This window comes from Wyeomyia smithii, chromosome 2 (assembly GCF_029784165.1).
Source record: "Wyeomyia smithii strain HCP4-BCI-WySm-NY-G18 chromosome 2, ASM2978416v1, whole genome shotgun sequence".
Lineage (NCBI taxonomy): Eukaryota > Metazoa > Arthropoda > Insecta > Diptera > Culicidae > Wyeomyia > Wyeomyia smithii.
The window spans coordinates 101,016,937-101,040,540 of record NC_073695.1 but is presented as its reverse complement, the minus strand read 5'-3'; the positions used below and the strand labels follow the sequence as shown (position 1 = coordinate 101,040,540).

Genomic DNA, 23,604 nt, shown 5'->3' with positions numbered 1-23,604 from the left:
CTGAATGGATTACTGAAGTCTCACCGTGGCAAAATTCAGTGAAAGTTTACTGAATTTCAGCAAAAAAAGTTTAGTGTGCAGTGAGGATGGTGTAGTTGTAGAGCTGGCCTTTTGTTTTCAACAAACACAACCTGTCGCTGATCGTCTGCCCAGCACTATAAAGCCATTGGTTGTGCCGCCGTTCTGCTAGTTCCATGCTCTGCGGCCACAAATCTTCCGTACCTTTTCTCCTTTCCGGCATTCCGGATGTCGAAGTGGCGAGGTTCTAGCTGATCCAGCAGAATCCGGATGCCACCCGGCACGTTTAGCGATCTACAGTTCCATGTACCGAGCATCCAATCGTCGTCTATATTTCGTCGCCTAGATCGTTGCCGATTGTTCCGGTCCGTATTCAATTCTTGGTTGTTTGTAGTATTTCAATTTTTCTGCATGCTACTTACTAGGGCTGCGGATGCCTAGTCTCGCGACAGAGCTAGCTTTGGGTGTAGCTGGCGAGACACCGCATTTCAGCCGTCCGTTCTGGATCAGACGCGGTTTGAGCCGCCTATAACAAGGAGAACAGACGCTCAGAAAAGATGCCCTCCCAAGAGAACCCTTCACTGAGTCCTCTGACCCTTGGACATACGACCAAGTTCCCACCGGTTCACCGATCTTCCCTTGCCTTCTCTTATCCCAGTCGGTACCACGTAGAGGTAGGGATAGGAGTTGTTGGGCATTCTGCTTTGGATCACATTGGGGTCTATTTTATGCTAACTAGTACGTACACCACTGGTATGCTGGTTACGCACTGCTTACTGCCGTTTACCAACCGAAACGTCCATTCTTCTTTTCTGTGTGGGCTCATCACTTCGACCAGAGATTAGATCTATTGTGATATTGCCCAGGTGTTTTCTGTACTAGTGCTGGGACTTTTAACCGGATATACTCGTGACCCGGGTATCCGAAGCTCGGATCAGGGATGGGTAAACGAATACTATCCGGATACTCGGATATCCGGATACGGATAATCGAATAGTCGAGTATTGGGGTATACGGATATTTACTTTCCGGATATCCGCATTTTTTTCTGTCTTTTAAATACCGGCCAAATAAAACGTAACACGAAAAATGGCTTTGTTTACAATTCTCCACCTCCCCGTAAGTAATTATTTACATTATTCTCTTTAAACTTTGTTCGGATACAAAATCCGGATATCCGACTATCCGAAAATTCGGATATCCTGTCGGTTGAGATCCGGATATCCGGTTAATCCGGATTTTGGATATTTGTCGGATATCTGATGCCGGATATCCGGATATTTATAATACGCTTATACGCTAATACGCTGTGATACGCTTATCATTCTCATCCGTGCTTGTGTGTAAGTTTTACCTTTCCGGATTAAGCTAACTGCTCTACTATACCGAGCCTCTGTTCATCCTAACAATATCGCCTAATTACAATTGCCTGGAGAGAACTTTCATACGGTTACTCACACCAGTTTTATTATAATAGGGACTAATTTTGTTAGAAGGACAGTCCACAGGGGTACTGTAGAATTCAAATTAAAGGAAGGGTACGTGGTGGGGAGCCTGAGAATAAACCCATGCTAAAGTCTGCTTTGACAACCAAATGACCTGATTCTACTAAGACTCGAACCCACGACCACCCGCTTACCAAAGCGGACTCTGTAACCTTGCGACTACGGAGCTCCCCTGAAGCGATCATTAGTTCCCGTGCGAATTTATAAGCGAAAACAAACTTGAACATGGCGGAGACATCAGCCCGTACTGTGGCGATATAGAATATCGTTCCGGGAAGCTTCTCAAAAACCCATCTTCCCAAAACCCATCTTCATTCGTTACATCGTCCATAAACAAGCATCCTTTGTATTTCGCCAGAATCTTCTCGCACAACTTTCGAGTGCGTGTTTTGCGTGGTTTTGCATAAATATGCTATTGGGTTACCTACTGGCGCGGAAAAGACGGTAGCCTCCTCGTTGAATGATCCTTCGGAAAGTACTTTCGATGCCACCATATTTTTTGACGATATTCCGATCCGAGAGTCCTGGGTTTACCTTGATTGCCCTCAATACCTCTTAGTGCAACTGCCGACCGTATGTTCCACTGCGACGCATATTCTGATCCTTCTGGGTCACGAATATTTGTTCTAGGAAACGTTTGAGGACATCATATACGGTTGATCTGGCGATTTTCAGTGTTTCTGCGTTTTTTAGAATAGTAGATTCCATAGCGCCTTTCAACTTCATCCTAGCTTGAAAGTGTCTTCGGAACAATGGTTTGTATGAATGACCCGCATAATCGCATATTGGCAAAAAAATTAAAAAAATTACTATTCTGAAAATAAAAAATTAACTTTTTTGTGTTAAGAGATAGAAGAATAGTTTATTCAGCAAAGTTGTAGAAAATTCAAAAATATGAAACTTTGTAGAACAAATGAAAATCCTATCTTGTTTCGGTACAAAGTTATAAAGTGTGTTACATGGGACTTACTTAAAATTTAGTTTTTTGTACTTAACTTTTGTTAGTTGCATTTTACACGAACGTGTTGTTCGGAGAAATTGTTAGAGCACACAAAACACATATTTTTGTCAAAGACCATATATCTCCAGGACTTTTCCTTATAAAGTTATATCATATTTTAGCTTATTTTTTCGATAACTTCAACAACGTATAGGTTAAAAAGAAGCAAGTGGAATCATGATGTCAATACTTTTCCTTAAAGTTAAGCTGAAGTACTATAAATTCCTTTAGGTTCCATTTGTCCTAATTCACCCATATAAGAGTACGGGGAGCATATGTTACAGTAGGTTTTCATATATCAAAACTAACTAACTTTATTGTGTTAAGAGATAGAGAAATGGTTTATTTGGCAAAGTTTTATGACGTGAAAAATATGAAACTTTTCTGAACAAGCAAAATTCTTATCTTCATTGGGTACAGAATTACAGAGCATATTCTATAAAACTTACTTAAAAGTTAGTTTCTCGTACTTAACTTCTGTTAGTTACATTTTACAAGAAAACGTTTTTCTCAAAAAGCATTTGGGCATACAAAACACACGTTTCTGTTGAGGGCCACACATCTCCAGAACTTTTCCTTACAAAGTTGTAGCACATTTCAACATATTTTTTCGATAACTTTAACAACGTATAGAATAAAGATTAGGTGGATTGGGACGGATGGAAGTTATAACAGTTTTGAGCACTCGAGCTAACCTTCGAGAAAAAGTATTGACATCATGATTCTGCTTGCCCCTTTTTACTTTATACGTTCTTAAAGTTATCAAAAAAATAAGATAAAACATGCTATAACTTTGTAAGGAAAAGTCCTGGAGATGTGTGGTCTTCAACAAAAGCGTGTGTTTTGTATGCCCAAATGCTTCTCTAGAATAACGTTTTCTTGTAAAATGTGACCAACAAAAGTTAAGTACAAAAAATTAACTTTTAAGTAATTGCGTTGGGTTTTCGACATGAGTGTGGAGGATTTTCTTTTTTTTTCCTTACGTCTTCTATCTAGCATGAGCATGATTAACTTTTAAACCAAGCAGTATTATAATTCTAGTTGAAAATTATTGATAAGCTTGAACAAATGGTAATGAGTTCTTGCATTGCATCCCCGTGAAATTTAAACATGAGATGATTTAGTAACTATATCAGAAATAATTCTTTGAACTATTGAAAAGCTAATCCTACTAGCATGTGCAGTGGGGAAAGGTGCTTTAACTCATGTTTTTTAGCTCAATATTTTATTAGCAGAGGTAATTCCATCTTCAGCACAGATCTGGATGATACTGAATGTCTTCGTTTTTGCTCTGTCTGTAGATTTAAATTAGTTTGTTTGGAAGTGTGCAGCGCCTATTTGCCTTAGAGTCTTATGTCGAAAGCCAAAAAAAAATTAAACCTCGACAATTAACCAACACAACTAATGCAACTATTAGAGAGAATTTTCACAAATTAGCGTCTGCTTCGAACATGCTTTGTTCAACTGTGATTTGTTGTTTTGCCACATACATTAAATAGTACAAATTTTCACAATACTAGATGGCGCGAAACGGCCGGGCTAAATAATTTCTTCACGCGATGCTCGCTGAAGGTCGAAACGAATGGAAACCATGCGTCATTTGGTGCCCAATGCATTGCAAACGGTCCGAAAATATACTCGCAATCTTTATGCGCCACAGGTTGTTTCGAGAGACGCGCTATGTATGCATATATAGAAAGGAATTATTTGATTTAAATTGTATACATTTTCAGGATGACATCTGCAAAGGATCGAACTAAAACGATTTGAGGATCTTTCAAGGAGGACCCCTGGGTACGCGTCTGTAGCTTTGCACATCCTCGGTTAATTATTGCAATATAAAAATCTGTTTCCGCGCTGTCAGCCAACGACAGGTGGACGAGTTTACAATATAATTTCACGTTGCTCAGTTGAAACGTTTGATCGCTGCAAACGGTGGAGCCGCTTGGTCATGTATCATTTCGCAATAGCTGTGAATTAGCTCGAACCATCAGTTGATAGCAGTACGTATTAGCGGCTCATCATCGACTGTGCATCCGAAGGCAGCTATCGAAAACATCATTGTAACCCACTTCATTCGGATTGTGTTGATAGAAGCTAATTTTGGGTTTTGATCCTTGATGAAACGATCCGACTGCAATGAAAGTGTGTCAATAGGGCACTATTGATGGCCTGCGTGCGAATTGTTCGAATTATTCGGCGACTTATGTCATCGAATTCGCGATCGGATACGATTGAAGCGACAATTGAACGCCCAGACGTGTTGAAAACGTTACCCATTCAGTTCGACAGTTAGATAGAGATAGGTAGATAAAATTTGAAAGTGCATGTTCAAAGAAATTTTCCATCTGCATCTGTAGTTGGCAGTCGTTTACTGAGGAAACGTTTCTTCCAATTTTATTGGTATAAAATTTGGCCATTTCGTTTTGTTTTACTTTGTTTTCTCTCCAAACGGTCGGTCGGTCGGTCGGTGACAAAGATTAAAATTGGCCTCAGCTAAAATTTGTGTGAGGTGTTCTTTGCCAAAATCTTACCTTTACCGTTTAGGATGCAACGGAGCAATTTGGAACTGATCTTATAGCTTACCAATGACATTGACGACGAAGATGGTCGGCAGCAGGGGGCTTGAAAATATCTGTCTATGGCTACTATCGTGATAGTTTTCAATGCTCGCCACGTTCTCGCTTGCACCGCACCGTTGAAACGCCGGAAAGCAAACGAGCTGAAACGAAGTGATAGCTTCTTATTTCCCGGCAAATGTTTTCACGCTACTTGCCGGTAGCACCCAGACACTGGGTTTTGGATGGCCAAAACAAATGTTGCCTATCATCGAATCTATATTATTATACCAATAGTTTCCTGAAAGTAAGAACTTGTAAATAGAACTTTCGTCGCATAACACACCGCTATTTGTGAACATTTTGACCCAGAATGCAACAGATGGCCGTTCGATCAACCACTGAGCATAATACTCGCATACCGATGTCGTTTCACACACGACGCTATCCTCGCCGTGCGTTGCAGCCATCAGCGGTGGAAACCACAGCAAATTTATCGCGCGAAAACATGCCGAAATTCGTATCCGTGTGGAAAGTACGCAAATCGAACTCCGGGCCGGCCAGAGCGATTAGTGAGCGGAGGAAGGGAGGGCAGCAGACACGGAGACAACACCACCAGTATAGGTGCTGTTTGCCAAAGCAAAAGGATCCGCGCATTCGTTCGCGAAGAATCGAAATTCGGGAGAAGGGCAACTGACGAAAGAGTCTATCATGCTGTCCTGCTCACCTGGGGCCTATCGTTCTCGCGAATGCCAATTTAATAATGAATCGCTAGACATAAAGTTAGTCTCTTTGTTCATTCCACCGGATTAACAAGTCAGTCTTCACAGGTACGGATAAGAAGTAAAGTGCAGCTTGAGTGGACGGTAAAACTAGACAAATGAACTTGGCGAACTGGGCGATGATCGTGAAAGTGGAAATATTTTGGACTGATTGATGATGTGGTTGGAGGTTAGAGTTGCATTCTCGATGGACTGTTCGTGGCAATACAGTGTAGAATTTATGACTCGGATTGATGATGTTCGTTGACACGGCCCAGTGACCTTAACAAAATAACTCAAATGGGTTATGTAATAATGACTGCAGTTTAGTGGAAACGTGACTGATCGTTAGAATCAATTGGCTCAGCCCAAAAGGTTGTTACTTATCATCGAGTTGATTGTTGTGGTTGCCGTACTTTGGATTCTATCGCCAATGAAGCAGCGCTGTTTGTTAACTACATATTTTCAACGGTTTATTTGGGCACTTTGCATAATCAATAGTGCTTTGAAAATTATCTATGAAAAAGCTACGATTACGTAATTTGATAAATTACTATTCTAATTGGAAATATACTGTAATCGAGCATCGCAAGGTATTTCCACGTATTGCAGACTTTATTCGAAGATCAAGAGTTATCTTCATCGCAAATTCGTAACAACTAGGTTGAAATATGATCCAACCATATCAGAGCTAAACTGTCGAACTGCCAATTTATCACACATATGATCTTTTTTCATTTACGCGTACGATACATGTAAAGGCACACACCTTCACATACATCCACACATACCACATTAAGACACTGTGAAAACCGAAGTCCCAAATAAGGCCAATCGGGCCGAATGTTATAGGCCTTACGACACAGTTCGACGAACTAGGATTTTTATGTAAGGGTCTAACGGTCACCAACCTCACTCACCTTACTCATAGATGGCTGGACCGATTTTCACAATATTATCGTAATCTCGTGCCTTATAGGTTGCTATTAAATTCAGGTAAAATTCGGGGATTTTAGTTTAATGAAATTAGTGTCAAATGGAAATTTTGTCCTTTAAATCCTTAACTAATCAATCTGTGATCGAATGTGGTTACAGAAAATAACGTGGTGCTGGAACTGATTGAAATTATATTTTTCAAAATGGATTAAAAATTTAATAGGACAGGAGATATTGTGTTTTATCATTCGAATGTAATTTAAGCTTTACCCTCTAGTGCCCATGTTATTTTTGAGACGGACCTCGGTAAAATCACTATGAATCTTTAATACAATTTTTAAGTATTTATAGAACCTTTTCAGACCTCCCAGTTGGTCTCGAGGTACGATGCTAGTCTAACAAGCCAGTTGTCGTGGGTTCGAGTCTCGGCTCGGAAGGTACTGTTAGCAGAGCTGCGGAAAGTCAATATCATACTACTGACATTACGCCAAAATGATGCAACACAAGAATCAGCCAACAACGATGCATGGTTCATTACAAAAGAGTTTGCGATGTTATAATGATTCTCTTAGCGTCAACTCTCACTCTCATTTTTTTCTTGCTATCTTTCTCGATCATTCGGGTATGGCTGTACTGAGATTGAACCAGCAGAAATATCAAGTTCATTTTGACAGCATGATGTTATGAGGATAGCAAACATAAAATCAATGATTTTTCTTCAATTGTTATGTATGATATTGATATATGGTCGGCGTGCGATCAAACCGAACTAAGCGCCGTTTTCTCAGATTGAGTTATTGACACCCAGCGGATATGAGAAGTAATAATCTATCTATTATGAAGTAACGAAATCGTTTGAGCATTTGATAACGATATTATAACAAAAATTCTCTGTAACAGCTTGTACACATCAATTGCGGCGGTAAATGTTTTTCGACGCTTGGTTCGGTTTGGCTGCACGCCGACTAAAAGCATTGTCAATAAACAACTATTACTTCGTTTTGTAACTGAGCGTGTTTTAGCTTGGTACATTTTGAATCTGTATGATCATTCATTTTTATTCTCAGTAGAGAATATGCATCTTCATAACACCAATTGTAATAAAAAGAATTCTATTAGTATTTTTCAAATGATCTTAATCTGAAAAAATTTTTTTTTGCATTTTAATTTGTTTTTTGACAGCATGAGTTAATTAATTTGATTCTTGAATATTGTGCTTGTTGTAGGTTGAACTAAAGACAGTGTTAGTTTGCGGCAAAAAATGAATCGCGGGTAGCAAATCAGAAAACTTTTAAATATGTATAGGTATGTATATTTATATACAGATCCTGTTAAATTTTGGCACGGTTCAACTTTGAAACTGTTCAATTTCAGTCCGGAACGATTTTGCTTTTCTCCTAGTTTTCATTCATATTTTTTTTTAACGAAGAGGATGGCCGGAGTTAATCGATTAGTTGCGAATATATGGCCGGAATATGTTTCAGTAACATGGTAACGATGATCAAAGCAGTGCTTAGAATTGCTCAAAATCCTACCATGCCTCTCATTGAAAAATGTAAAAATGCGGACCTGTTCCGGTTGTGTTCCGAATACTCGGGGTTGTTGTGCCAGCCCATCAAGCGACACCTATAACCACTGGTTTGAAATTATAAACCTAGTTCATTGGTGGACAAATCTTGAGTTGGGATCGTCACGGACCGCAAAGCAGATCAAATTTAAAAAATTTTGATAGCAACAAACTTCAAGCTGGCACTGACATAATCACGCTACTGAAACGATTTTTGATATTCCAAAAATCACCTTGATTTGCATTGCAGTGATATTTCCGAGTGAACTCTGTATATTCACGACGATTGACAATTAGAACCCGAAAATGGCAACAAAAGAGACAAGATATTGAATCACTTGTCGGATCTCCACGCGTACTGTGATGGTTGCTGACTATTCATGAGAGAAAGAAACGAGTGCGATGATATTTTCTCTCTCGTCATAGTCAGCATGTTGCTTGGATTAATCGCAGCTCTGAACATAGTCACCTTTCAAAGCATTGTAGCTCAGTAACCTTTGCTTGTACATAAACACTGTCTAAGAACGAATTGTAGTACACACTATTCAAAATTAAACAAAATAGGGGAACTGCTCCATTATTCATCTAAGCCCATATATTCATTCTCATACAACATGAAAACCCAATTGTAAACAGGAAAAATCGCATATTTTCTTCTTAAACCAATCTGCTAATCCATGGAATTTATTCTTCTTAGTTCACTTTGGATTCCTCACAAAGTATAATCCTCAAAAACTCACTTAAAAGCACCAAATTTGATATTATAGTAGGGCATCTGCACTCGAAAACTCATTTATTTCAATCACCTACCTCAGAAAACAAAATCCGCGCATTGTCCGATACGGCTACAACGGGACTCGTTCAGCAGCCAACCAAAGTTTTTTTCATCACTAGCGGACCGCTTTTTATTTTAATCACTAAACAAAATCACTCACTACATTAAGAGTGCTTTAATCATTGAAACGTCCATCTCAAATTTCCTGAAACAAGCTTGAATTAGCAGGAATATATGAGATAAATTTCTACAATTCCTAAATTTCAACTGTAAGTATTTTCATCTGTTTTTCACTGCGTTGAAGAAAAACAAGAGTTGCCAAATCAGTTCCTGTTAATACGAAAAAATCATACTGAAAATATTTAATTATTCCGACATTATTGACATGAATCGACAGCACTGTGGTGGTTACCTAGGTTACCAGTTTTGCTCGTAAACAACTGCAGCGGATATCTAGGTAACCTACTACGACGGGCTGCGCCTACGTTCATTCATGATAATGTGTTTCATTCATGATTAACAGTGTGATGAATATTGGGGCGTCGTGAGATGAACAATTGAGCAGTGATTCAAGTTTTGAGATGGATATGGAAGCGTTGCGAAAACTGGTTCTGTTTTACAAAATTTTGGTTAAATCTAGCTAATTTTACTAAATATACAATGCTAAACGATTCCATAAGAGTACGTAAGCATATTTAGTTTATTTGTTCAATGATTTCGTGAAAATTTGGTGTTTAATACGTGCATTCTTCGTGAATATCGGCTTAATGAGATGAATAATGGAGCAGTTCCCCTACCTCAGAAAACAAAATCCGCGCATTGTTCTATACGGCTACAACGGGACTCGTTCAGCGGCCAACCAAAGTTTTTTTCATCACTAGCGGATCACTTTTTATTTTAATCTTTAAACAAAATCACTCACTACACTAAGAATACCTTAATCTTTGAAATGTTCACCTCAAATTTCCTAAAACAAGCTTAAATTAGCAGAAATATATGAGATGACTTTCTACAATTACTAAATTTCTCAACTGTATGTATTCTCATCTATTTTCACTGCGTTGAAGAAAATCAAAAGTTGCCAATTCAGTTTCTATTAACACGAAAAAATCATACTGAAAATGTTGAATTATTCCGACATAATTGACATAAATCTACAGCACTGTAGTGGTTACCTAGGTTACCAATTTTGCACGTAAACAACTGCAGCGGATATCTAGGTAACCTACTACGACGGGCTGCGGCTACGTTTATTCATGATAATGTGATTCATTCAGTGTGATGAATAAGGGGGCGTTGTGAGATAAATATTTGAGCAGTGATTCATGTTTTGAGATGGATATAGGAGCATTGTGAAAAATGGTTTGTTTTACAAAATTCAGTTACACAGCTACACAGTACCAAAAAATGAAAATTACAACTAATACAAATGAAAGCACATAACGGTTTCTAGAACATAAAGTGAAAAACATATATAATTTCACACAGTTAATAATGCACAATACAGAATTGTTCAAACCATGTAAATTTGTACGTTAAGTGATATAAACTTACAGCTTTAAATTTAAATATGCATGCAAATTAACAATTTATTCAATTACATTGCATGGGAATATAATGCCACACGGAATATTACCTGGTTTCCACTGCTCCATTTATGTGCATTTAAAGAAATGTAAATTTTTCTACTGTGTAATTTTACTAAATATGCAATGCTTGAAGATTCCATATAAGCACGTCAGCATATTTAGTTTATTTATTCAATGATTTCGTGAAAATTTGGTGTTTAATCCGTGCATTCTTCGTGAATATCGGCCTGATGAGATGAATAATGGAGCAGTTCCCCTAATATGCAAAAATACAGTTGAACTTTCTCTTGACTTTTTTTCAAATGAACCTAAATTCATTAAACACAAAAAGTCTAGAATGGGGAAACGAAAGTCACCTGAAATGAAAATACAATTTGTAGCGGCCTTACTTATTTTTAACAATAGTCTAATTCCAATGATGCAATATAATTCTAATAGTAATCGTGAAGCTTTAGGCTACTAACATTCTGTTTCGTTTTCTTTTCTAAATACAAGGACGAAGATAAGTTTTGAACCTTCAACTGTCAAAAAATTATTTGTGTTCTATTTATCACCAGCTGTCCCGGTAAACTTCGTTGCGCCCATTTTTTTTTTGTATTTACCTATATGATATCCAACACTCTAAATTAATTTCATTTACACCCAAAGATTTAACATCCGATTTTTCTATGGTCGAGAACATCCTTGCCTTTCAGTTTTTATACATCACCTCGATTTTAAAAACACCCGTATTGGATGACATTCGGTCATTTTCAGCTGAGTTGAAAAAAATCCTCTTGGATTTCAAAATGGCATGTTGAGTCGGTTTCAGGCCTCTGAGCGTTGTTCTGGTTCCGAAAACACCCACATTTGGTGATACAGTAAGTTTCCGTTTTTGGCAACAAATTTTTCAATTTCAGTTACCGTGCTGGATCGAAATCCGTACACCTAAGCACATGATAATCTTCGACGGTCAATATAAAATCAAGAAATTACATATTGCTTTAAACTGACATGTTCAGTTATAGGTCTACTTATATTTTATCACTATTTTCCAGCAAAATGATTAAAATCACTCCGAAACTCGAAAAAATCATGTTTAAATAGAACATGTTTTGAATCGAAATCCGCACACACGCGATATAGACTGGATCAAAGTCCATACAACAATAAATCAAACTCCGTTTAGATGAAGAAGTACAAAAATGAACATCTTTTATTTATAATTTATCTTTAAATTACCGAATAAGTATATTTTGAGGATCAACTGGCTTCTATATTTTGACACGGTTTTCTAATTTTTGATATCAGCTGAAATAGTGCAATTTTCGTAGCGTTTCGTAGTAACCGGAACGCCGGAACCTCTCGAAGCTTCCCGGTACGACTTTCCCTTGCGCACCTCAGTCACAGCTCGTTTAAAATTGTTTGCCGTATATTTATACTTGTTTTCTTCCATTATATGCTGAAAACAAGAAGAAAGTTTAACAATATATGCATGATACACACGCTGTACGGATTTCGATTCAAGCAAATAACAAGAATCAAAAACCGTACGGCACAGTTTTTGTTGAATGAATACAACTTACACTATTTATTAGACAATATACAGCTCGAAAATGACAAAGACTTACCTTTTCCATCAATTTCAAAAAGATTCACAGAGTAAAACACTTATATCCCACTTGAAAATCGTTTTTATCTGAAGAACGTTTGCTTAGTCAATTCTCTAATGATACAACGAAATGACAACTGAAACCGATACACGATTGGTTTTTCATTTTTAATATTTTTATTTCATGGCCTACTGGCGCATAGTTTAATTTAACAGAAGGCCAACAAGTCAACGAATATGTACATGTAACTATCATATGAATTTTCACTTTTATAATGCTTAAAACTGAAGAAAAACATCAAGGTGTACGGATTTCGATACTGTACGGGTTTCGATCCAGCACGGTACCAAAACTGGAACCGTGCCAAAAAAGGAAACCTTTTATTCGTTGTTAATATATTCAACTTAAGACTACAAAATTATAATCAAAATCTATTTATTTATATGATTCAATAGGTTTTTAACAAAATCCGTCGGATATAACGTACAGTAATAACGAATTTCAAATTTGTCTTCACTTTTATTCTCTCGCAGCGCTTGTACAACAGCTTCTGTGACGTCAAACTCTCTGTTCCATTTGAAAGCAAGTGACTGTAAACGACGGCTGGTTTTAGATTGCCAGACCTGTTATATAGGACAGAGTGCTGTTTACAGTTGGAGTCAAATACACTTTAAATTTAAGTTACCCATTAGTGAGAGTAATTTCAGTAAGTTGCAAGACTTTTTATTGAGTAATTTTTTTACCTATTAGACGAATAACAGCTACCAATTAGTCTTTTGATAAATTTTTAATTGATTTTCATAATTTGAATTTCGCGCTTTGTGATATGTCATTCTAGGGGAACTACATTTAATCACGCTGAGCAATTCCACAAAAACGGGCAACCAATTTAAACGACCATTTTTTTATTTGGCTGAAACCAGTGATGGCATGAACTCGTGCAAAGTTGAACTGGGTAACACTTTTCCAGGTTTGATTCGAACTTGAATCTGCTTCCTCTCGATAGTTCGAGTTTTTTTGCACCGCACACTCCGATCGATTGAGTTTAAATGCGTGCAATGTATCCAACGATGCAGGCGCAATCGAATACCGCCTGCAGATACGTATTTCGGTTGCTACATACAACCATCATCAGTGCTTATGTGGACTGTCTACATAAGCACTGATGATGGTTGTATGTAGCAACCAAAATATGTATCTGCGGACGGTATTCGATAAATGGGTATTCGATTTTATGTAGTAGGTTTACATCGTTCACCCCCCCCCCCTCATCCTTGCTACAACGGTTCTGAGATACAGAAAAGTTTTACATGGCACAGTTATGTAGCAAATCTACATCTCAGACTCAAAAACTGTCTGTTTTCTAGAAACCAGAATTCGCCATCCCAAAATTCAAAATAATCTTTGGGATCGATTTTTGGGTTTGGTGGTTCTCGATCATTTTAGGCTATTTTCCCAGCAAAATAGAATCATTTCTTGTACTCTAAAACCCTCACATTTCAAATTTGGTTCTAAAGTAATGTAGAAATTTGTGTTTGATTTGTATGGGAGCCCTCCTATTCTGAGGAGGGAGGAGTATCAACAGACTTTTCCTTCCAGAGAAAGGAGGAGTCTCGAACTACCACATAAAGCAGAAGCAGCAAGAAATTATGTACTCCCCAAATTTAGTTCTCGAGGTACACAGAAATTTGAGTAACATTTGTATGGGAGCCCTCCCTCCCAGAGAGGGTAAGGGGTCTCAAACCAGTACAATAACCTCTTCCGGCCCAAAAACTCCTACACACAACGTCGATTCGCTGATCTGTGAGTTTAATCGTGATTTACAGACAGCGACTTATTTTTATTATATAGAGGAAGAAGAAAATTTGTCGCAAAGTGATCATTTGAGCCTAATGATTCCTGTAATGACCTCAGTCTATGGCGAGAATTTTGTAGATGGTATTGAGCCGAGTTATGTCTCGACAATAGCTTCAGTCGACACAGTGTCTTTTTTGTAGGTCGAGTATATGAGACCAGTCCAAGGGCAATTCTTCATCAGACCACACTCGCAGTATGAACCGATGATGGCACGACACAGCTGTTTACTGCCGACTTCTAATAGTTCGGTGGAAATGCCATCCTTCCCAGCTGCAATGCTCACTGCTTTCTTCAGGTATTATTCTCAGTAGTCATTCTGCTCTCTCCGACGCCTCAGTTTTCCTCACCAACAGCTCACTAAAATGTTGTTCCCAACGCCAGCTTATCTCGCTGTTGTTGCACATGACGCCCGCTGACCCTCAGAGTCAATCCACTTATTGGACGTGGCTGTCGCAGTTGTACCCAACCCTCGCACTATAGTACTGTTCGTATTAAAGGATATATCTCCGCTGTTCCTTCTGATCTCCTCCAACTATCTCATCAACTTTCTGCGAGTACTCTGCAACCACTTCTCGGGTTGATAATCGCTGGATGTTAGCCATATTATTCTTGCTGTCCCGGATTTCAATACGATGGACAACCGGGTGCAGATTTTGCATACAACGAGATAATAATCCTAGTCAAAATTTGGTCATCTGTACGACCTTACGCCTGTAACGATTTTTTCAACGACTGGATTCGTAAAGTCAGAGTCAGCCTTCACTGGCATTTCGATGAGTGTTCGATCGATTGGTGCCTTTTAGCGTGAAAGCGATCTGGGAAGCAGCCGTCTCGTTGTTGCACATCCTTCGCAATATGTTTTCCGGAGTAGTATCCGACCCGCTCACTGTTAACATTTCGCTCTTTTCCTGTGCGAAACGAGGTCATACGAAAAGCACATGCTCAGCGGTTTCCTCCGTGTCCGCACATTGTGGAAACATAGATGACTCCGCGTGATCTGTCTTATAGTGCGCTAACTTCAGTTTCCTGAGGTGCATCTAATCCTCAACTAAGCGTAAGGATAGCGTGGCTTTTAACTCGATCTCACTGACTGACTCGCTGCAGACTTCTAGAATTATGTAGTCCGCAAAGCCCACAATCGCCGCTCCCGGTGCGGGCTTAAGCTCCAGCACATCGTCGTACATAGCATTCCACAATACCGGACCTAGGAGTGAACCTTGCGGTACCCCTGCGGTATTTGGCGCGCATTTCTGACCCTCGTGTGTGTTGTAGACCAACACTCGATTCTGAATGTAACTTTCCACAATCTTGTACAGTGACATCTGAGACTCCGAAGTCTGTATGCTATAGAGTCCCAGCTGGCGCTATAAAACGCGCCTAACGTGTCAACCTTTGCGGAAGCTGAATTGGTTGCTTGGTAGACCGGTTTCACTAGCTGTGAATCTCACGAGTCTGTTGAGGATTACCGTCTCAAGCACCTTGCCCGCTATCTGTCAGATTGGTCTGTGTCGATAGATACCCTGGTGGTTTCCCAACTTTGGGCAGTAATACCAGTAATACCAGCATTTCTGCATGACCGCCCGGACCAACCCAGGGGCTACCTTTGGGCCGTCTTAATGGCCAGATTCGGAATTCCGTCAGGTCCCGGTACCTTGCTTCAGGAAGTTCGCGATCTCATTGAGTTTACCGACCGTTATCTCCTCGACCTCTACGTAGCCGCTGTTTGTGATGACTCAGCAGCCGGAGGCCAGGAGTTTAGCTCGTGGTGTGGGAAAAGCCTCAATGATCCGCTCTAACATTGCTGATGCCTCTGGTCTTGGCCGTAGCAACTCTATAGGCGTCACCCTATGGATTCGTTTTGCTACTGCCCCAATGTCTCTCGAAACAGGCTGGTTTACTGGTCTTTTTGCAAATTTGAATTCTGTCTGGCGCTCCGATTTTTGCACATCGGTGCGCGCGCGTTGCATCATCCACCTCGCAGGAAGGCACGCACTGCGGAGGTCGGCCATTGCGTCAGTCCACCAGTATGCCGAAGGCCTTCCATTTCTAGGCTGACAAGGCTATAAGTTGATCCACACTCGGGGGGCCCTCCCCATTCGAGGTCCCAACTTATTACTTCCGCGAATACATCGGCATCAAAATGCGATGTCTTCCAGCCGCGAGTGATTGGGGTATTGGCTCTATCCGTCGCTTGCCGCCTCTTGTCCACGCTATAGCTGATCGACTAGTGGTCGTTATAAGTGTATCCGTTGTCTACTCTCCAGTTCGTGATCAGTCCCGGGCTACCGAACGTCACGTCGATAATCGATTCCGCACCGTTTCTGCTGTAGGTACTTCCAACAAGATCTGGCCCCTCTGGTTAGTGCAGCGACTTCCTCACTCGACAGCCCAAGCGTTGAAGTCACCCGCCACCAAGCTTAGGAAAATGACCGGAGAGCGACACTATACTAACGACTTTTCTCTCGCTTCACTCTAACAGCCTCATGCATGAGCTATTCATGAGAGCTCACATACAGCTACAGCTTACACAAGGCAAAGAAACTGTCTTGTGTTGCGTACGACAGCTCATTCTAGTTTGCTCATTTTGAGGATGTCCTGTTCCTGTTGACAGCCTGCTTATCGGCTGCGGCTGTCATCGACTTGCATTTTTTCGTTTCTCCTTTTTCACAGGCCGGTGGCATATCTATCTTCTTCTTCTATCTATTTATATAAAAGAGAAGTTTTGTATGTATGTATGTATGTATGTTCCAGCATAACTCTCGAAGGCCTGAACCGATTTCAACCAAACTTGGCATACGTGTTCTTTGTACAAAGGAAATGGTCATAGAAATATTGCATAGGGGGAGGGGTTACCCTTAAAGAAGAAGGGGGTCGGAAGTAATAAATTTTCATACATAATGGAAACCTTTCGTTCAAATTTGATGACTTTCGGGTTCTTGGTCATATTTGGAGGCCGGAAGTTTATGTCCAGAGACCGAAACATGATGTTCAATGCCATTTGAAATCCAAGATGGCGACTTCCGTTTTCTGGGAAGCCACTTTAAACTGTAAAAAACGCTCACAAACCTCCCAATATTGGTATTTTCGGAACAAAAATGACTCTTAAGAACCGGTTATCGGTGTCTGACGATACTTTGAAACTTGGGTTGCCGACTTCCGGTTTCTGTAAATCTGCGAAAATTAATAATTGAATTATATACTTGGCAATATGGGTATTTTCTGAATCGGAATGACGTCGTCATACGAAAACCGATCATATATTTCCAAATATTGGCCTTTTTTGAAACGTAGTGACGTCTGTTAGCAGCCGAAAATCGGCTTTCGTGCAAATGTTTCTAGAGAAGTGTTTAAAAAAATCCAACCTGCTTTGGTCCGTTTTTGGAAGGATTTCTTGACATATTTTTTGCATAATTTGATAACGGAGAAAGATAGCGACTTTTGGTTTCTGGGAACCTGTATACAACTGTAGAAAACGTTTACAAACCCCCAAACATTGGTATTTCCGGAACCAGGATGACCTTTAGAACATTTTTTAGACAGTTTTTAAATTCGGTATGGCGACTTCCGGTTTTAGAATTTTATATATGCTATATGAATATATACTCTGCAATAGCAGAAATTTTTAAACGAGCAAGGCCGGGTACATTCAGCTAGTTGAATATAAAGCAAACCGTTTCCATAGGGCTTTTGCTACACATATAAACATAGCATCTGTTAAGCACACATTGCAGATTTACCATTTGTTTCCGTTGTGGCGATTTAAGTTTTAATCATCAACTACTTGACGGATTTTATTCCTTTTTGCCGTAAACAAATTCGAATAGCTACAATTAGTGATAATTATCATTTTATTATATTATTTTGTAAAAAAATATCTTTAGAACGTATGCATTTTTCGGCGATCATGAATCTGCCGAGTCCAGTGAAAAACAGTCTTTAACCCTATTTCTAGATATTGTCAACTAATAAGATAGAAAGTGATATACAAATTAACAAGATTTACTACTTTTTAGCCGTAAAAAAATGAATATTGATCAATATTTTGTTCGAACGAAAGCAAAACAAAATCCGAATTTAACGTTTTTATTAACCGGTATTTTTCCCAATTCATCTATACTTTTTGAAACCTACATACAATTTGCAAGGTACGTCTCTATCAGCAATATATTCCGCAAAAACGGAAAATGCAATATTTTTCGGTAAATGTTTTGTTTTGAATTCGCGCCACTTGAGTTAGCCTGGGTCACAACTTCAACATTTCCCAGTTTTACCGCATACCGCATTTAAATACCTGAAACAATTTTTCTATGTTTTAAGCAAACATGTTAGCTTGTGGAAATAAGTATTTATTGCGTGTTTAACGTGTTGAATATTCAAAAATAATTATTTAAATTAAATTGCTCCTGCTGGTCCATGTTAATCATACGGAGCTGTAACTTTTGCCTGCCTAACAGATGACTAATACATATGCACTGTACAAATGCCCTATTGTTGATATTGTTCCCCACGTAAGAAAAAAAGTGCTTCGCACCATCTCTCTTTCATTCTTTCATCGGCCTTGCTGTCGTGAATCATAATCACCTGACATCCCGCTCGGATTCGTGTTGAAGGATGTCGGAAGATTATAGGCTGTCATTTGCGACAGCTTGGAAATACCAACAGACATAAGGAGATGGAAAATAACAGCCCGTATGGAGTTGCATGTGTGCTGTCGTCAGTTGCTGTCGGACTGTGGGGAGCAGAGAGAGCTGTGCAATACAATGAGAGTCGGATCAGTTGAAAATTTGCTGTCACTGTCTTGCAGTCATTTTCATAACACTGCCCGCCACTACGTCGCCTCTACGGCCAATTTGATAACTAACTTTAACGTCAGAAACAAACGTTGAAAGTTCCTGTTTCAAAATATTAAATTCAGAGGAAATAGGGTAATCGCTCCATTATTCATCTCAACAGCTTGGTGCAGGTATATTCATCTTATTTCTCTTATTTGTCCAATTTACCGTCAAATTTCCACAATTTTTTTAAGGTTAATCTATTTGCTTCTCGATTTTCTCAAGTGACTGAAATTTTTTATGTTGAAAATATGGTAAAACTTGACGATAAATTGTTAAAAAAGGCGTGATGAGATGAATATAGGTACTGAGATGAATATAGGAGCGGTTACCCTAGTTACCACAATAGGTGGAACTTTCTACGAAAAAAGTTGAAAATGAATGTTAAATTCCAAAGTAGGTAGTCTGGACAAAGACTTATGTGAAATAACTTTCAGGTAGTCTTTAAAAGACGCACTGACAAAACACAAACTTTGAAGCTATAGGCAGTAGACTGGGACACGGTTATATGGGAAAAAAGCGATGATGTTATTTTTTCGCTCCCATGCACTTTTCGTGTTCCTTATGGACCCTATAACAACTGTGTAACTTTTCAGATCGATCGGTGAAACGCCCGATTTGCGCCCGATTTTTAAAGTTTCCATACGATTTTATATGGGAAAATTCACTTTTTCAAAACTTACTCTCTATAAATTCCCAGTTGGGTCCTAAAAATATTTGTGGAAATTTTTTCTGGGAAAAACTCTTCTGAAGACCGTAAGGCGCTACGATGCTTGTAGAAACAGCAATTCACCCCAAACTGATTGAATGTCTGACGGACGGCTAACCATTGAATTTTACTAGCAATACTGCTGCAGCATGCTGCTGTTGCAAATTCAACCATGTGATGAGAAATGATATCGCTTAAATTTATCTTGGAGGCTTCCCCGAAGATACTATGCAAAAATCACACTTTGAAAATAATTCCACTCGAAATTATTTCTCATACTTAAGCAAGTCTGCAATAGCAGCATGCTGTAGCAGTGTTGCTGGAAAATTTCAATTGTGAGCCGTCCGTCAGACATTCAATCAGTTTGGGGTGAATAGCTTTTTCTACAAGCATCGTAGCCGCTTACGGTCTTCAGAAGAGTTTCTCCCAGGAAAATTTCCTACAAATATAATGTATCTATATATTTTTAGGACCCAACTGGGAATTTCCAGAGAATAAGTTTTGAAAAAGTGAATTTTCCCATATAAAATCGTATGGAAACTTTAAAAATCAGGCACAAATCGGGCGTTTCACCGATCGATCTGAAAAGTTACACAGTTGTTATGGGACCCATAAAGAACACGAAAAGTGCATGGGAGCTAACATTTATTTTTTGTCCCACCCTAATACGCAGTCAAAGACCAGTCTACAAGCAACCGAAAACACGTCTGATCTTTAGGACAGTTCAAGACGCACTGATTCAGAAATGATTATTGTCCGTAAAACATTGCGATGCCTGCATTGATCTATGCTTTGGATCCCTACCTTGCTTGTGTATCTTCCGTTTATGTGCTTGCTGAAAGTTTTCGGTCGAATGTGTTCAAATAAACCTCCTTTATCATTATTCCGTTAATGTATTCAAGTTCAGTAACGCCGGAGCCTCAAACTATGATTATGAAAAGATAGAAGCAAGTTGAATTAGTTGAAAATAAATGAATTTATCCTAATTCACCAGACCTTCTGTTGTTTCAAGGTTTTCATGCTAAGTTTTCTGATCAAACCCACCCGTTTCTTTTGTGTAGTATGTCCTGGCTCATTAATTGAGATTCGTCATTAAATAGTGTAAACATCCGTCACATCTATAGTTGGATATGATTCACACTGTCTCGCTCAGAATGTACAAAATTTAAACCCAAACTAAAATGACATTTATTATGAAAGTAGTAAAAAGTAAAAAGGCATCAAGAGATTTAGCCACTTCGAAAAAAAAAACAAACAGATCCACTAATGATTCAGCTTCCTAATACGGTCCGGTCGGCAAGATTTATTGTTCGCCTTGCATTTTTCGTCTAGTTTGAACCGTTGCCCGAACCGCATCGTAACCACAACCACAGAGCATCGCATAAAGATACGTTGCCGGTAATTGCATCTAAAATAAACAAAAAGAGAATGCAAAAAATGTCCTCCTTAAGATTCTAATTTTAATGAACGAACATTTTCTACATCACATCGTTGTCACATTTTCACCGTCGTCGCCGAGATCGGACCGCTGTCGATTGATTTATTTTCGGTGGGAAAAGCTGGCCGCCAACCGTTTGTATGCGGAACAAGTGCAACGACGGATTGTCCAATTCGACATTAGAATTGATGTATGATTAAATGTGTTTTTTTTTTATTAATTTCTCAGAAATAAGCGCCCATCGACAGTTTCGCCGTCAACATGGATGATGAAAATGCATCAGCTGACGTCATCGTTAAGGACACTCGGGGAGCCGAACCTCTGAATATCGTCGATGATTTCCAACGGCGCAAACTGCAACTGTACAAGCACTGGGTTCGGTGAGACAAGTTGACCGATCGATACGAAGTAGCAAATGCTTGACCGAATATTCATTTTCTTCTTCACAGCCCGAAGTTTTTACAGTATAATTACATGTACAACTATCGCCATAACTATTATGACGACGTCATTGATTACCTGGACAGACGCGCTCGTGGAATGCCTGGCGAAATTCCCCGTCCACAGTACTGGGCCGAGCGTGTTTTGCGGACTGAGAGAAAGTGAGTTTTTAAAAAATTATTATAGCTTGTGAAACAATAAGGGAAACATTCCTGCGTTTTTTTTTCAGGACACCGAAGAGCATTGATGACATGTACAATTACACCAACATCGGCCTGAAGCGGGATGATCGGAAATTTACACACACCCTAAGTAATCAGATCAAATCTTACAATTTCCACTCGAAGCGCTACATTAACAGCAAATACGCACGAATTTTGTAAATGGCACCAGCACGAAAAAAAAACGAATGGAAAACAAATCGACAGCTCGCTTCTCTAACTAATCAATGCTTTAAAACCTCTAAAGGCAGAGCGGAGTAGATGACGTAACCTATTACAATGAACAATTTGGGCCCGTCACAAATGCTTTACCCGCAGCAACTGGCACCAACAACACTGCCTGCCAAAAAAATAGCAAATCTCCAGTACCCGAGATCTTATTCAACGTCTCCAACATAATCTGCTCCCCAAAATTTTCCTTTTCCCACATGACCTAGAAACTTTCAAATACTAACTTCCAAAAAGTAAAAATAACAGAGAGACTACAACAATTAACGAAAACAAACAAACGACTTTTCTTTTGTATAACTGTTTACTTCAACATAATCTGAAGAAAACCCGTTTCGTATAGCACAAACATAAATTCGTTGAAGTAAATGGTTCTAACACAAACTATTGTATCAAATAAGACGGCTTGCACTAATCAACCAACTATACAGCATACCGCCATTACTTTGCAAAACTATATGCATCCCTTAGGCCTAAGAGAAAAAACGCAAACCCCTTTGCGGGAAGCCCAGCAGAATAACCTAAATATTGTTTTGAACTATATGCGCGCACTTTAACCTTTAAACAATAAGTTATAATAATCTCTTGCTTTAGCTGCTATTATATACATGCCCGAGACTATAATTTTAATGATTTTATTTTACACTAATCTCTATTCAGTCAGACTATAAACTGTCAGATATTTCAATACTTACACATTTTATAATATTATAGGTAGAAGTTCTAGCATGAAATTATACAGCATCTATCGGAACTGGTGAAAAGCTGAGTGATTTCATCACATTTTCTGCTCTTTCAAATGAAGCTCTATTGATACCAACCATACAGCAGTGGGTGTGAATGATCACTAGTGTTTTTGAGCGCGTTCCAAACACCATCAACTAGAACCGAAAGGAACAACAGCAAAAACAACAACAACAACAACAACACCTTACACCAGCCAGCGTGTGATTTCAACATTGTTTACGAGTAATTTTTTCTTAACAATCATGCCAACATATTCAATACAACGTGAATCTAGACTACATCCACCAGAGATCATGGATTGATAATCATAGGTCCATTCAAATCCCAGAACATCCGGGTTCGATTTTTATATATTTATTCTATCAAATTTTTTTATTCAATATTTTATAACTATATTCTGTTTTTGTATCTTATCGTTCACTTATTATATTATTTATCTCTATTGATTCTTTCTACTTCTGCTATCATTTTTATTATGACTCCAACACGATCTAATTCGTACACACGAATAGGTAAATATTAATTGCGCAAACTTACAATGAAAATACAAAAAACCAATGAAGAGAGACTAACAATTGTTTTATTTCCGTACAGCATAACCGAAAGTTCTTTCTCTATTCCGAATATTGCGCTCCGTGGAGGAAAAATTGTCCATTGTGGTACAGAAATAGCGGTTCGTCGTTCCGTTTCAGTACTTTGAACGTCACGAAAGCGACTGACTAGTTTCAAGTATTATCTTCCACAGCACATTTCGCTTAACTGAGTCGTACGCCACCTTGAAATCGAGAAACAGATGATAAGTTTGCAAGTTGTATTCCCGAAATTTGAAT

At 38.9% G+C, this 23,604-nt stretch overlaps 1 protein-coding gene across 4 annotated transcripts; it reads left to right on the top strand.

Annotated features, from left to right (window-relative positions):
- The first annotated feature begins 5,818 nt into the window (after nt 1-5,818).
- LOC129726166 (flightin) lies at nt 5,819-23,220 on the top strand. 4 transcript variants are annotated; one of them, XM_055682866.1, is made up of 5 exons: nt 5,819-5,911; nt 21,366-21,517; nt 21,587-21,739; nt 21,808-21,890; nt 22,742-23,220. In XM_055682866.1, exons 2-5 carry the CDS (start codon nt 21,399-21,401, stop codon nt 22,786-22,788), a joined length of 402 nt encoding a protein of 133 aa, XP_055538841.1. In that variant the 5' UTR covers nt 5,819-5,911; nt 21,366-21,398; the 3' UTR covers nt 22,789-23,220. The 4 variants fall into 4 exon arrangements, with proteins under 4 accessions (XP_055538841.1, XP_055538838.1, XP_055538842.1 ...); XM_055682867.1 differs by having other exon boundaries at nt 5,872-5,947; XM_055682863.1 differs by having other exon boundaries at nt 21,808-23,220.
- Nucleotides 23,221-23,604: the final 384 nt, after the last annotated feature.